General features: G+C 36.7%; 1 protein-coding gene, 1 non-coding gene and 1 pseudogene across 2 annotated transcripts in view; 1 reads left to right on the top strand and 2 right to left on the bottom strand.

Moving 5' to 3' along the window:
* Positions 1-7783, top strand: part of ACTR10 (actin related protein 10) — a 36419-nt gene extending 28636 nt beyond the window's left edge. Inside the window, exons 11-13 of the mRNA XM_027842923.1 lie at positions 631-712; positions 1892-2093; positions 7219-7783. Of these exons, the coding sequence (XP_027698724.1) occupies positions 631-712; positions 1892-2093; positions 7219-7400 (466 nt within the window). The 3' untranslated portion in view covers positions 7401-7783. The remainder of the gene's footprint in view (positions 1-630; positions 713-1891; positions 2094-7218) is intronic.
* A 1835-nt stretch (positions 7784-9618) lies between these two features.
* On the bottom strand, positions 9619-10851 carry LOC114028600 (annotated as a pseudogene).
* A 5533-nt stretch (positions 10852-16384) lies between these two features.
* TRNAK-CUU lies at positions 16385-16457 on the bottom strand. The gene has a single exon. It is a non-coding gene; the product is annotated as a tRNA-Lys (tRNA).
* Between the last annotated feature and the right edge of the window lie 622 nt (positions 16458-17079).

The raw sequence follows: 17079 nt of genomic DNA on the forward strand, positions 1-17079 counted from the left end.
GGTGTGAGGATCAAATGAATATTAAAGCACTTTGCAAACCTTAACTTACTGTATGAATGTTTATGTATTATTATATCTAGAACAGACAGTTCTGATGAACAATGAATTGGACCCAAAATTAAACAGGAGGAAAATGGGCTCGATTGATTTCAGAAAACTGAAAAGCTCTTTTACTGCCTCAAAGCTTCCATGAAAGCAAAGACTTATTGTTTGTTTTCAAAACTAATATTTTCCCAGTATTCCTGCAAGTGAAGAACTCCAAAGAACAGGAATAAAGGACACCATCAAGCCATTGTATGACAGGGCTGGACATGTAGCCAGAGCAAGAAATGCCAGGTGGACAGCCCTAGTGTTCCATTGGCAGCCTTAAAATGTACATTGGGCAGACTCCCGGGGCAGACTTGTGGGAAAACACAGACAAGAGTCATACGAGATGAGCAATCATGGAGGGGTTATATTCTGTATCATGTAAGAGAATTCTTAAATCATTGAGATCATAAATATTTCTAAATCCATTTAATAACCTGTTTTGTCATTGAATTATACTGTGTCGTTTTAGAATTATTTCTATATTATATTCAGTACAGTAATTGCTATGATATTAATAGAGTTTTCTTTTTATCTCACTAGAGATTCTGTTGTGGAAGTTCTGTTTGAGCAAGATAATGAAGAGAAATCGGTAGCCACTTTAATATTGGATTCGCTTATACAGGTATTCCTATTATTTTAATGAACTGATATATTTCAGTATAACAAATATAATTCAGCAAATGTTTACAAAGAGCGTACTATGTGCAGAAATTGTAAATTCCCACATACTCTGGTTTTATTTTGTTCATTCAATTCCATTCAAGAAACATTAATTACCTACTACCTACAAGGTATCGTACTAGGTGCTGGCAATACAAAGACAAAAATGAAAGAGGCCTTGCCCTTGAGGAACTTAGACTAACACTCTACTAGAGGATAAACATATTCACAACTGCCTAAATACAAGGTAATTTGAGAGAGGAAGGGTAGTGATAATTGGGGGGGATGAAAGAAGGCAGGGAGAAGGAAGAGATAATATCACCTTAGCTGAACATTGAATGAAGATAATGGCTTTTGAGAAACAGCAACGGAGCAAGGTCCTTGGGGAATGGCTTATGTACAAAGAAGGTGGAAAATTGAGTTGTGAGAGGTAATAGGGCCCTAAACTAGGATGGTGGTACTGTGAATGAGAGAAGGAGATAGATTCAAGATGTGGAGGTAGAATCAGTAGGGTTCGGCAGCTGTTTAAATATGAGTGGTGAGAGTGAAGGAAGAGTCAAGGTAATGAAGTTACAAACCTGGGTGACTAGAAGGATAGTAGCACCCTATACAATTTGTTTCTCAAGGAGTCTTTGTCTCTGTAAGACTTCGTATATCTGTATTAGAATATTATCAATATTATATTATCAGATAATGGTGATTGCACGCTTCACTTCAGGGTCACAAAACTATGAGTACCACTGCCTTAGAGAATAGTGTTTGCATTTAGATCCCTTTTCTGTAGAGTACTTTTTGTTACTATTGTAACACCTATGAATAAATAAAGATGCACATGCTCATTTTTAGAGTGGAATGTTTCAAGGAAATTACTTTTATTTTCTCTTTTAATGAGAAAAATTGATATATAGTGTCATAATTTTTTCCAACTATCATCACTTGTGAGAAGAAATCTCCACTGAAAGATTTTGTAAATCACATAATCATTTCTTAATACAAATGATCACATACAAAATGGGCAATCATGGACGGGTTATATTCTGTATCATGTAAGAGAATTCTTATATTATTATGATCATTTTTTTTAAATATCAGGTTGTACCTATACATAAAATAAATTGTTTTCCTTTATCTTTAATACTAGTGCCCAATAGACACAAGGAAGCAGCTGGCAGAGAACTTGGTAGTCATAGGTGGCACTGCTATGTTGCCAGGATTCTTGCACAGATTGATGGCAGAAATCAAGTATTTGGTCGAAAAGCCAAAATACAAAAAAGCACTTGGCACTAAGACATTCCGAATTCATACTCCACCTGCAAAGCCTAATTGTGTGGCCTGGTTGGGAGGTAAGACTTTAATTTTAAAATTCTACGTTTAGAATGTTAAAAATAAATTTACAAATTATTACATCTTCAGAACTTAATTTTTTCTTGTATTGGTGATACTTGTTCATTCAATAACCATTACTGTTTTTAATGGTGTTGATACGTGGTAAACTACAATAGTAATTCTTTATTCAGAACTGTTCATTAAGTGTGCCATAAAAATGCATACATACATATTTTACTTTGAATGTTTAATTAGTAACAATTGTCTAATAAATTTATTTCTCTTGTCATTCAACGGGCGGCATGAGGTATAAAGTAACATGGTTTATTTAAAGAACTAGACTCATTTAAAAGCCAAAACTAACAATTGGGGAATAAAGGAAGGCAGGTAGAAGGAAGAGATGATGTCACCTACGCTGAACTTTGAATGAAAATATGGCTTCTAAGAAGCAGCAATGGAGGGGGTGCATTTCAGGTGTGAGGGGCAGCTGTTAGAAAGGAATAGAGAAGTGAGATAGAGTGTTGCATGTGAGAAAGAGAGAAAAGGTCAATTTCGTGTTACCATAGAATACAAGAGAAATAATATATAATTGAGGTTGGAAATATAGGTTGGGGCCAGATTTTGAAAGGCTTTTAAAAAACCAAAGTCGTTCATATTTTATCTTGGAAAGAAAAGAGAATCATTTGGAGCTTATGGAGTCAGGTGTAAGCATTGTAAAGTATGGATCTATTTAAAGGATTGTACACTATGGCAAGGTTGGATTTATACTAGGAGTACAGTTGGTTGGCTCAGTACTAAGAAGTCTATAAACATATTAGTAACAAAGATATTAATCCTATTCATAATCAAAAAATCATTAATAACAAAGACAATAAAAATCATATATCGGTAGTTAAACAAAATTATTTTGACAAAACATGCCAGCCGTTTACATTAAAAGTATTTTCGTGTAGAAATAAATGGATCCTTTGTTAATATGAAACAGCCAGGTGGCACCGTGGTTAGAGTGCTAGGCCTGGAGTCAGAAAGACTCCTCTTCAGAGTTCAGATCCAGCCTCAGATACTTATTAGCTATGTAGCCCTGGACAAATCACTTAACCCTGTTTGTCTCAGTTCCTCATCTATAAAATGAGTTGGAGAAGGAAATGGCAAACTACTCCTGTATCCTTACCAAGAAGTCTCCAAGTAGGATCACAAAGAGTCAGACACAACTGAAAAATGACTCAACAACACTGTTAATATGGTAAACAGTATCTGTCTAAAACAAAGAGACAGTGTAATGCTATAAGGCATCCTTCCAATAAGATCAAGATAAAGCAAAAATGTCCATTAACACCACCGTTATTTGATATAGCGATAAAAAAAAGAAATTCAAGAAACAAGCATAGGCAAAGACTGAACAAAATTATTATTTTTTGCAGATAATTTAATAGTTTACTGAGAATACCCTAGAGAATCAGCCAAAAAATCAATTGAAACAATAAAGTAGCAAGATATAAAATAAGCATATAAAAGTCATGAGTATTTCTATATATTATTAACAGAAAGCCAGCAGGAAGAAATAGAAAAAGAAATTGCTTTCAAAATGACTACAGAATGTATAAAATACTTCGGAGTCCACCTACCAAAACATATAGGAATTATATGAATACAACTACAAAACACTCTACATAATGGCAGAATTAAATAATTGATTCGTGCTTATATAATAAAAGGGAAAATACTACCTAAATTGATTTACACATTCAGTGCCATACTAACTTCCAAATGAGTGACTTTATACAACTAGACAAAAAAATAACAGAATTCACCTGGCAGAGCTAAAAGTCAAGAATCTCAAGGGAAATAAATGGGGGAGAAGGGAGGAATAAGAAGGATGGAGGCCCTGCAGTACCAGATATTACCATACTCTATAGCAGTAATCATCAAAATTTGAACTTTGGTTCAATTTAAAAAATAGAAAAGTAGATCAATAGAAGCAGATTAGGTACATGAGACCCAGAAACAATCAAATATAGTAGCATAATGTTTGATAGAATCAGCTACTTCAGATAGTCCTATGTGACAGAAACTACTGGGAACACTGAAGAGGAATCTGGCAGAAATTAGGTTTTGACCAACATTTCAAATCACGTACCACAATAAGCTTCACACAGATAGGTGACCTAGATGATGATAATAGCTAGCATTGTGTAGTGCCTACTCTGTGCTGGGCACTGTGCTGAGCACTTTACAAATATCATCTGATTTGATCCTTGCAATAATCCTGGAAGTAGGTGCTATGAAACTGGAGCAGACAGGTTAAGTGATTGCTCGTGGTCACTCAGCTAGTCAGTGTCTAATGTAAAACATCGTATTATAAACAAAGGAACACAAAAAGAAATACTTTTCACAAATATGGTAAGAGAGGGATCATGTTCCAACAAAAGATAGAAGGGATCACAGGAGACAGAATGGGCAATTTTAATTACATAAAATTGAAAAGTTTTTGCAAAAGCAAAATTAAGTTAGAATTAAAAGCGAAAGTTAACTGGGAGAAAAATCTTTGCATCACATTTCTTTGATTGATATAAATACAAAGAACAAGAACAATTCCTCAATCCATAAGTAGTCAAAGGAAATTAATAAGCAGTTCTCAAAAGAAGAAATGCAAGCTGTTAACAATCGTATCACTAATAATAATAAGAGAAATTCAGATTAAAACAACCCAGAGGTTATACCTTTCGTCCACTAGATTGACAAAATTCACAAAGTTGGAAAATTATTTTTGGAGCCACTATGGGAGGACAGGTGCACTAATACTGATAGAGTATAAATTGATCGAGTTGTTCTAAAAAGCAATTTAAAGCTATACCTGAAATATTATGAAATTGTGCATATATAATAGCATCTGACTCACAGTGATACTATTAGGTATGTACTCCCAAAGAGATAAAAGAAAGAGGAAAAGGACCCATGTGCACAAAAATATCTATATAACAGCATATTTTGTGGTAACAATGAACTGGAAAAAAAAATGGATAACCATCAGTTGGAGAATGACTGAACAAATTGTGATTTAAGGATATAATTTAATAATATACCAAAAGAAATTATGAAAAACAAAAGATCCAGAGAAACCTGGAAAGACTTAATGAATTGATCTAGACTAAAATGAACAGAGCCCATAGAAGCTTTTACAGTGATTACTGTAATGTAGTGTAAATGTACTTAAATGTAAATAGTACATGTGTAAAATGTAATAGTAAAGGAAACAATGTAAAAGAAAACAACTGTGAAGACTTAAAAATAGTGATCAGTGCAATGACCAGTCACAACTCTAGAAGACTAATAATGAATCATGCTTCCGACCTCCTGGCAGAGGTAATGGATTAAAGGGGCCAAGAAAAGAGCTTTTATTTTGTGGGGAGAGATAGGAGAAGTATGAAAGAAATGATTTCGATACACCCAAAAAAAGAAGGAAGAGCATCAGTGAAACATTTTTAAAAATACACAGAGGAGCTCAGAAGGGGACATAGACAAGCCAGGTATTATTGGACCTACTGACTTAAATTTAATATATGCCTTTAAAAAGCAGCAAGCTATACAAATAGAGAAATTTTATGTATGTTTTTCAAGTTCATAATTAAAAATTTTTTTCTTAAAATTTTGGGGACAAAGTGATAAAAAGTCATGGTGAGGGCAAATAACAGTTTTAAAATAGGCTTGAGAGGAATATGGCATAGGAAGAAATGAATTGATAGGAGGTTATAATCAAATAGAGGAATATCAGAGGTTTTGATCATGGAAATGGAATGCTTATGGGTAATGGTGAGATCCAGGGTGTGACCATTGGTAAGCAGAGGTGTATTGGAGGAGTAGATATGAGATTTGAGAACATTGATAGAGGTTAGATTGTGTGAGGGAGCATCAGTATGAATGTCGTTATAAATTCTGGTGTTTTTTTAGAAGTCTCATTTACAAAGTAATTTCATAATATAAAAATTGAAATTTTGTAATTCCCTCTTTTATGAAGGGAAACATTTTTCTTGATTTTTTCTTCTAAAAATGTATATGTGAACAAAAGTACAAGCAAATACAGAATACAAGTACAGAGCAAGTATTAGAATCTATTATATTTTCATTGCTACTCTTCTGGTCAGAGATGACACCATTGATTGCATTATTGATAAATGATAATGATAAAATTTAATTATACGTGGAGAGGAAACTAATTTTGAGATTCTGAAATGAGAAATAATTGAGTTTTGTAACTTTTAAATTAAAAATGCAAATGTATACTTCATGGAAAGTGTTTTAACATGGACATAAACTTGGAAGATTTATTGTGAAAATAAAATGGTAGAATCATAGAGTCTTAGAGCAGGCTATGTTCGCAGTGCTATGAAAATATAAATCACTGAATATTTCAGTTAAGGTATTTTGAGTATCAGTCCATGGCAGGTTAGCTGCCAAAGTTAAAAATAAAATAAAACAAAAACATTATGATTTGTAGACTTAGTACAAATTAGCATAAGGTATATACATTGAGGACAAAACTATAATGAGGCTTCAGTAGTTAGAAGTGATGTGCAATTTCATTAATGAAGTATAGGACTACAAAAACCAAGAGTGTTGTTGATTGTATCCAGTTACAGCTACTTATAACAAAAGTTTATTTCAAAATGAAATATATATATATGTTTATTTCAAAAATGAAATATATATATGTATTTCATCATATGTGATGGAGTAGAATCTCATCTTTTATTTTAGTAAATTAGGAACAAATTATTTCTAAATGTACATAAAAGTTAACCAAGGGTATGGGACTATGTATCACTGAATATTGATGTAGCAAAATTTAAAAGTATCATGTCCATAGTATCTAAACTAGTTTTTTGTTTTTTTGTTTTTGTGTTTTTAATTTACATTCTAAATTAAATAGGGCTTGCAGTTTTACTCTTAATCTGTTTAGTTGCTGTGCCTGGTGATGAAGCCTTACATCACTCAGAGCTTTGTTTTCTGGGATGAAGCAAAATAAAATCTGAAAGAGAAAAATCTAAACCAGGAGTTCCCAATATTCTGAGTGTAAAAACTTTTTTAAATGTCTCACAATTTTCACTCACCATATTCTTTGATTTTTATCATTTTAAAATTCAGGTGCTATTTTTGGAGCCCTGCAGGACATACTTGGGAGTCGTTCCATTTCAAAGGAGTATTATAATCAGACAGGCCGAATTCCTGACTGGTGCTCACTCAATAACCCCCCTATGGAAATGATGTTTGATGTGGGTAAAGCTCCACCCCCACTGATGAAGAGAGCATTTTCCACTGAAAAATAAAAGCCTGAATGAAATGCAGCTGCACTTGACGTGAGAAAAGATCCAATTATACGTAGAATAGATCATCACAACCCAATTACAAATGTGTTGCACAAAGTATATAGGATATTGTGTTATAGTTAACTTAAGTGTAAGTGAAAGCAAATTTGTGTTTTCTTTTCTGACCTTTTTGTTTTTCTTAAGGAGCTTCAGTAAGTGACCCTTGTGAGATTTGCTGTATTTATATAAATAGTATTTACAAAGCAGTTTAATTTTGGAAGTTTGTTAGAAAGTCTATTACAAGAAAAGGGTAACAGTTTTTTCTCCCTGCAGTTTTTAACACCCATTCCAGCCTTTGGAGAGTCTGTTGAAAATGTCATAATGTTTAATGTTTATTCATTTGAATATTGAATAATGTTAAATATTACTAGTTATTTCAAATATTAAAGTATATATATACAAAAAAAGTTTTGTTGTGGCCAGTAAATTATGAATTTTTTCATGATTCGGGCAGTGGGCAGCATCTATTAATATATATTATAGCAATTAGATTTTTAGGTAAATTAAAATATCTTTGACCCTTCTGGCTGAAAATATTATCTTAAATATAAGGTAACATTTTTTGAGCACTTACTGTATATAAAATATGAAAATTCTCAAGCATTAATTTCACAATGAAGAATAATAGTAACAAATAACCATCTTGCTCTGTCATAATACAGGGTCTTCCTAAATTTCTATGACCAAAAAAAAAAAAAAACAGCCTTTGGTGAGAAGACTTTCTGAATTTAGTCTAGTACTCAAAAGAAGATACAAATTATCTGTTGCCAGGCCCCTACCCTAAGCCTCCAACTTGCCAAATCTTACATGAGTCACATAGTCTTAATACACCCAGGGTTACCTATATGACAGGATGAAGAAACAGAGGCAGTTTTTGATGGAGCACATATTTATATTTTTTTGCCAGACCCCAGTTTTTAAAAGGACTTTTGCTGATCATTTCATCAATCTTACACTCTGCATACCAAATATTCCTTTTCATACTTCCTTAAATATGTGCTTAGCGTCATAATTTTTAAGTATAAACGATCTTGCTGAAATTTATGCTTGTATTTTCTTTATTTGGTCTTCTCTGAAGATAAGTACTACACTTTATATGTACCTCTTACTCTAATTTGTGTCATAATTATTTTTTGTCCCTTGATTCCCCTACAAAATTGGCAACCTCTTGAAACAAAGTACTACACATTATTTTCTTTTTCTTCTTTTTCCAGTTTCACTGTTGAACTGAAACCACTTTCTCCAAAGTTACCAATTATCAAGATCTTAACTGCTAAATCTAAAAACTAATCTAAAAATCTCAGTCTTCATCCCCTTGACATCTCTGCAGCATTTGATGCTGTCGATTATCTTTGCCTTCTGGACACTTTCTCCTCTCAAGATGTTTGTGGTACTGCTCTCTCCTATTTCTCTTTCTCCTTTCCTGGTTCTTCTTTCATGTCACACCAATTAACCATAGATATCTCCCAATGCCCTGTCTTGCACCCTTTTCTCTTTTGGCTCTAGACTTATCTCATCTGGTCTCTCATCGGCTCCTGTGGGTTCAGTCATTTCTGTGCAGATGATTCCTAGATCTCTCCATGCAATCTTAGTCTCTCTGCTGAACTGCAGTCACATCTCCAAGCGCCTTTGTTGTTGTTGTTATTATAGAAGCATTTTATCTAGACAACTGAAAACAATTCATTATTCAGAAGCAGTGAAAGAGAAATCAAGGTAAATAATTTATTCCATACTCCCTTCTTTACAGCTAAAGCAAAAGACTTTCCGTTTTCAGGATAAAAAAATAAAATAGGCCATTTACATTTTTCTCCATAATAAAGGTTAAAAAATGTAATTGCAGTAAGAGAAATTGGATTTTGGCTTGCACGTGTTCATTCAAGAAGGCAGTACAATAGTGGATGAAATGAGCACAATTCTGCTGTTATACACATACATATGATATGTACACATATGTGTATATATATGTACACATGTACGTGTATGTACATGCACACACATATAGTCTCAGTTTTCACTTAAAGAAAGCTAGTCCCAACAGTAGAGCTCACTTTCACGTTCCCCATCGAATGATGCCTATGTTTGCCTTACATAGAGATTAACTCCAAAAGGGCTTATGCTAATTACTGCTTGTTTGTTTTAGTCCATATGTTGCATAACATCTGTGGTATACAACAGACGCTCAAGCCTTAACGTTAGGAGTTGACAATTGAGATGCAGTCTGAATTTTATGAGCCAATATCTTCCAGCACTTCTGTTGTCTCTGGAAATGAAATCTCCAAAGGATACATGTTTTTCCCTACCACAGTCTGCCATGGTCTCCATTTCTCATCCTCAGAGCATACAGTTCTCCAACAGCACTAAATCTCAAACAGTAGAAGGGCCAACGTGTCCTTGCTCAGATCTCCACTATTATAATGTTTATAAAGCTTAAAATCTTCACTACCTGCAACAACAAATTCTGTAAGTGAAAAGATACAGAATGGATTGGAGCAGGAGCTTCAAAGGATTTAACTGACTCCAGACTTACTACATTATTAATAGCCATAGATCTCCCATGTGTAATTACCAGAATCTCTTCTTCAGGAATATATTCCATATATTCAGTTAGCATATATATGCAGAGGCAGAAAGTTTTTATTACCAGCTGAAACAATCTATCTTCTGTACCATAAAGCTTTTTAATACCAGAGATGTGACAACCAGTTAGGTCCTGCTTCAGGTTTGTTCAAATCATGTGCATAGGAGTTTATATCCTGTCCACTTGTCAATAGGTAGGTGTTATCCTAAGTAAAACCCACACCTAATAATGTTCATCTTGAAACAGCATCCCACGCTTTGCCTATAAAATCTGAGGCTGCTGTAGCTACTTTTGGAGCATCTCTCTTCAATGTTGCAACCCATAGAGCACCCTTATGACCCAAAAATGTCCCAGTGCAGTCTCCTGTATTTCCTTGGTGCTACATAGATTTGCCATCTTGACAGGCACTGCTTAAGAAATGGTCACAAGAGGGGCCGCTAGGTGGTGCAGTGGATAGAGCACCGGCCCTGAAGTCAGGAGGACCTGAGTTCAAATCCAACCTCAGACCAAACACTTGACACTTACTAGCTGTGTGACCCTGGGCAAGTCACTTAACCCCAATTGTCTAAAAAAAAAATTTTTTTTAATTTAAAAAAAAAAAGAAATAGTTACAAGGTATGATGCCATAAAGGCCAAATGTACCACAGGCCACATGCACCCTATGCAAGTAATTGGGGTCTACCTGTGCCATGGGGTTGTTGATGACCTCCTGCAGCTGCTCCTGCTCCTTCTGGGCAGCAGCTTGGGCCACTCCAAGAAGCCCTGGTCCTTACACCAGGACTGGACAGAGAGGAAGGGCAGGGAGCTGGCCAACTGGCAGTGCTGAAGGAGCATCCTCCATCAAGGTCTCCAGTTATGGTAAGGAGGGAAGGCAAGAGGAAGAAAGAGAATAGGGTAGCACCTAGCCAGGCCCAGGACCAGGACTGTCCACAACAGTGCTGAGAGGAAGTGACCTTTTGAATATTGAACTGAATATCCCATAGGCATTTCAAGCTCAACATATTCAAAACAGAACTCTTCCCAAATTCCCTATTCCTATTCCTTCTCTATTACCCATTCCCAGACCTGTAACTTTAGTGTCTTCCTCAGCTTACCACTCTCATCCCACATATCCAATCCATTGTCAAATCTCATCATTTCTACCTTCACACCATCTCTCATACATATATGTATGGACCCTCCTCTCCACTCATATAGCCTAATTCAGGCCCTCATTACCTTTTACATGGACTACCGAAATAGCCTTCTACCTCGTTTCCTTTCCTCAAGTCTCTCCCACTCCAATCCAACCTCTGCTGCCAGAGTAGTCTTTCTAAAAGCATGTCATCCTGTTCAGTGAACTCTAATGGTGCTCTCTTACCTCCAGAATCAAATATTAAGATCTCTTTTTGGCATTTAAAGCTATTTATAATCTGACTTCCTACCTTTCCCATATTTTTACACTTCATTCTCCTTCCATTCAATTTCCAATCCATTTCCTCCAACCTGGCACTCTATCTCTAATATGCATGACTTTGTACTAGCTGTCTCCCATGCCTGGAGTCCTGGGCCCCCTCACCTTCAGAACTCTTAGTTATTTCCTGGCTTCCTTCAAGACTCAGTTCAAATCCAACCTTCTGCAAAAGTACTTTCCTGGTCCCCCCAGTTTCTAATGCCTTTCCCTCTAAGATTACCATCTACTCTGTATATATCCTGTATCTATTTATGTATGTATTATCTCCCCTATTGTTTACCTTTCATTGTATTCACTGTTGACAGTACCTGGCACGCAGTAAGCCTTAATGAATGCTTGTGGATTACTTACTGTCTTTATATTCCCAGAGTTTAGGACAATGTGTTGCACATTTGCGGAATGATTAAAATAGAGCCTTCCATGGGGCAGCTATATGGCACAGCGGGGGCAGCTAGGTGGCGCAGTGAATAGAACACCAGTTCTGAATTCAGGATGGACCTGAGTTCAAACCCCGCCCCAGACACATAACACTTAACTAGCTGCGTGACCCTAGGCGAGTTACTTAATCCCATTGCCTAGGTGGAAAAAAAAAAAAAAAAAGTAGAACCTTCCTTAGGGGATCGAAATTTTGCCTCTTAATCATTTCATTGAGTTCTTTTAATTTTACCTCAGCCCCTTATAGAATTCAACCAAAAATTAGCTGTAGTATTCCAACAAGTCTTACTAAGCTGTGTATAGACCTTTACTTATTAGTACTTTTATTATGTATTCCTGTTTATTATACATCATCATACCACACTTACTTTCTCTAAAATCTAATGTTGCTCATCCATATTTACGTAATTGATTACCAGCTTTTATTCTCAAGAATATCACTCAAGATTAGACTTTGAATTATATACTTAGCTTAACTAACTATAAAAAGTTTCTACTTTACATTTTTTGGGGGGAAGAGGGACCAAGGGATGCTACAAAACTGTGATTTCATCTGTTTGGGAAATTCAGCATGTCTCACTGAAGACCTCAGTTTCTCCATAATTCATAGGCTTAGTTAGTTGCCTCAGGCACTAAGAAGTCAAATGTCTATGATCACCTTAAGGACAATGAAATTCAAGATGTCAGATTGACTTTCCAAGAGAAAACATCTTGTGGGCAAGATGTTGCTGTGACTACAAGGTGGAGAGAAAGAATTCAATACTACAGCAGATAATTAACAAAGTTTGGTGCTGTCTGTAGAGTTGTGAACGAATCATTCTGGAGAAAAATTTGAAACTATACCCAAAGGGTTATAAAACTGTGCATACTGTTTGGCCCAGCAATACCACTACTAGGTCTGTATCCTGAAAAGAAAAAAGAAAATGGAAGAGAACCTATTTGTACAAAAACATTTATAGGAGCTCTTTTTGTGGTGGCAAAGAACTGAAAATTGAGAGGATGCCTATCAATTGGAGAATGACTGAACAAATGGTGGTATATGATTGTTGTGATGGAATATTATTGTGTTATAAGAAATGAACACGTTAGTTTCAGAAAAACCTGAAAAGTCTTATATGAACTGATGCAAAGTAAAATGAGCAGAACCAGAATATTGTACACAGCAATAGCAATATTGTAATGATAATCAACTGTGGACCACTTAGCTACTCTAATCGATATAATGATCCAACGTGATTCCAAAGGACCCATGATAAAAAAAAAAAATACTATCCACCTCCAGAGAGAGAACTGATTAACTCTGAGTGCAAATTAAAGCATACTTTTTCACTTTCTTTTTCTTGTTGTGTGTGTGTTTTCTTTAACAACATGGATAATATGAAAAAAACATTTTGCATGACTTCACATGTTTAACTGACATCATATTGCTTGCCTTCCCAAGAGAATTTGGAACTCAAAAAACTAATAATTGAAAATTTTTAAAAATGTAATTAGGAAATATTTACTGAAATAAAAATATTTGAAAAGGAAAATTAATAAAATTTGACATGGTCCCTGCCCAAAGTGGCATGCAAAATTGTGATATAAAAAGCAAGGGTTTGGGTAGGTGAGCTGAGCTAGGACCTTGTGTCCCTGGCTGTCTTTTCCAGTTTGTGTTTTCTTCTCTGGGTACAAACAGTGATCCTGAGATAGATATGTTCAATTTTGGAGGCAGCTTCATGAATTTAAAGAGGTCAAGAGTACATAGAAGCATACATTGACAAATATATAAAACAATAACCCATAATTGATGATTGACTTTGATAGACTTAGCTCTTCTCAGCAATGCAAGAATCTTAGACAACTCATGATGGGCTCATGACAGAAAATGCTATTCACATCCCGAGAAAGAACTTTGGAGTCTGAATGCAGGTGGGAGCATACTATTTGCTCTCCTTTTCTTCTGTTGTTTTGTTTTGTTTCTTCTTTCTCGTGGTTCTTCCCATTAGTTCTAATTTTTCTTTACATCATGACTAATGTGAAAATATGTTTCATATGAATGTACAAGTAGAGCCTATATCAGATTGCATACCATCTTGCGGAAGGGAGAGGAAGGGGGAGAAAACTGAAAACTCAAAATCTTATGGAAGTGAATGTTGAAAACTAAAAATAATTGGTTATAAAAAAACCCATAATTACTATTATATTCTCATGGGAGGCAGGAAAGATTCCTAAAGGACTTGTGAATAGATTTCACTTTAACTTCAGCCTTCATTGTAGTTGTATTGAGCAATTCACTCAAGTCCACATCTTTAGGCTGACAGAACATGCATAATTCATCCTCCAGGTGCTGCTCACTTTCTCCTCTTAGAAGAATATATATCTTCAGGAAGCATCGCCAACCCAGAACCTCTTAAGGACTCGAGACCTCTCTAGTTCATGAGACAGCCACCAAGACTAAAAAGAGCCATTTTTCAGGATCGCTGGTCACTTGTGCTCACTCAGGGAAAGAAATAGAAATTAGAAGAAGCAGGGAAGGACTTAAGTTTCAGTATGAGCTCATCTAGACAAACGTGCTCTTCCTGCAATGTGCTTAGGCAGCCATAATCGCTGCTAGGAAGACGAAAGGAGAGAGAGGTTTTCCCCTCAACTTTCATGGAAGTTTGTTGGAATCTCAAGCCACTCCTTCAAAAGAAAGAAAAAGAGAAAGGGACTTTGGCCTCTCCTTTGAAGCCTACAGAGTAAGCAGTTGGTGCCAAATCCTTTGGAAACTCCCTCCCCCACAAAAGACCGGGAGTCTCCGGTTTCAAGTGCCCTTTAGAAACTAGGGCCAGAGCACGTGTGTTTCTCAAAGTGGCCCAACCTTAAAGTCCACAGGAAGGGGCCAGGGCAGGCTGAGCTCCACGGAAAGTGCCCCAATCCTCCAGAAGCGAAGGGCTCCCCCACTGCCTCCATCTCTTCTGCTTTGTAGTTCTGTTTGTTTGCTTACTGGCCCTCCCACACTTGTCCACAGTCACACAGCCAGTATACGGACTTCATTCAGCCCGGTCTTCCTCGCTTTGTCAGGCTCTCAGCTGGCTTTACGCACTCACTGCGTCTGATAGCGGGGAGCTCGGGACCCCTCCGCTCAAAAACTGGCTCACACGAGTCTGGCTGTGAGACCCTGGGCAAGTCACAACCTCTCAGTGCCCTAGGCAAAAACGGGAAATTGCAGAGAAAGTGATAACTGGCTTCGGTAGAGGAAGTTTTCTCACCCAGAAATTTCCTGTATTTTGTATTGATTTACCTTTGTTGATGTTGTTTTCCCTCAGAGAACAATACAAGGATTGCTTTGCTGTCTTTGAATCCCTAACCTTGTACGGCAAGATCTATTAGCTTATTCTGCTTACTGCTTACACCACGTCAGGAATTCTCTCCCTCTTCTCCTGCCTTCAATTCTCAGCTAAAGTTTCACCTCCTGCAAGGAGTCTTTCCCAGCCCCGCTTAATGCTAGTGCCTTCCCTCTGAGATTACTTCCAAGCCATCCTATGTGTGTATGTATGTATGTATGTATGTATGTATGTATGTGTGTGTGCATCATGTTTGTATGTTGTTTCTCCCGTTAAAACGTAAGCTCCTTGAGGGCTGGGATTGTTTTGGCCTTTTTTTTTAATCCCCAGCACAGTGCTTGGCATATTGTAGGTACTTAATAAATGCTTGCTGACAGCATTTATTAAGAGCCTACTATGTACCAGGCACAACGTTGCTAAACGTTGAAGATAAAAGAAAAGTAAAAAACATCAATGTTGGATGGAGACTGCCACCATTCTGTTGACATGCATCCACTCTCCCAATCTCTGATCTCTCTACTGTGCCAAGTTTTCTTTTGCTTCCTATTCACTTTTAAAAAGTGAAAATGGGGGAGTAAGGAAAAAGTAAAACCCACCTTAGGGAGGCAGTGTCACCTGTCAGTTCAGTCTGACTACTGAAGGAAGGAAGGAAGGAAGGAGACGAGTGGATGGATGAGTAGATGAATGAATGAATGAATGAATGAATGAATGAGGTGAGTCTCGGACCTCTGTTCTCCGCGTCCCCGAACAGCTAACGCGGGAGCTCTGGATTTCAGAACCGCCACCGCAACAATCGGGGATTCAGCGTTCTGTTTGCAAACAAACCCCTTTCAGCGATCATGCATAACAATATAATTTTTCCGGGAGTGAACTTTATATTCTCAAAAGGTTGGGTTTTTGTTTTTTTTCTCTTGTTTTGCTGCGTTGTGTTATGTTTTAAATAATCGGTTTCAAGTTTTGCCAGAAAAAAAAAAAGGCAGGGTGGGGTACTGTGGCTTTTGATACGCATGCGCAATAAAACTTCCGCCCTTCCTGTTTGCAAAATGAAACTAACCTTCCAGGAAAGCTTTCCTTTCACCCGGTTTAAATTAAATTTAACACACACGGAATCCTGATTTGTTTTCGATTTGTTCAGGGAATTCTTGAGATGGAAGCGATGGAAAAAGTTTCACGCCCAACGTGGGGCTCGAACCCACGACCCTGGGATTAAGAGTCCCATGCTCTACCGACTGAGCTAGCCGGGCAATCCTAGAAGGTGGGTACTTTTTTGCTTTCTTGATAGGTATACATGAGTCATCAACTTTTTTTTTCCCCCTTGCAAATTTTGTTTTTGTTTTTGAGCCAAAATGAGTAAAACGCTCCGTTCCACACCAACCACAATACGTTAGTGGAAATTAAGGATTTTTTTGTGTGTGTGTGCTTGCGCTTGGAAGATCGCTGAAGCAAGTTTTGGGAGGCATACCGGGTCAAAGCTCTGGCGTCATCTCAGACATCCTATAGGGGAAAAGGGTCGGGCAATGAATGTTGGGTTAAGATCTAGTGAAGGGAAGAGAAGTAGGACAAGGACCATTGCGAAAGTAAAAACCAGGGACGCGAAGGATGGAGTAAAAGCAGCAAAATAGAAAGCAACTCCGCCTCATTAAGATGGGGGGGAAACAACACCAAAACCAAACAAGAAAGAAAGAAAGGCCGGAAAAGGGAGGGCGAGTTGGGAAAAGTCGACCCAGGGCAAGATTTCAGGAAGGTTATTTTTTTCTTTGAGATATTTTATTGGAGCTACGATATTCCAAAAGTGCTAGATCAGCAAGGATTGTTTTATTAAATAATTTTAAAATTATCTGTTGTTCACAAGACTAAATAAATCAC

This window comes from Vombatus ursinus, unplaced genomic scaffold (genome assembly GCF_900497805.2).
Source record: "Vombatus ursinus unplaced genomic scaffold, bare-nosed wombat genome assembly UNPS02014893.1, whole genome shotgun sequence".
Taxonomy (NCBI): domain Eukaryota; kingdom Metazoa; phylum Chordata; class Mammalia; order Diprotodontia; family Vombatidae; genus Vombatus; species Vombatus ursinus.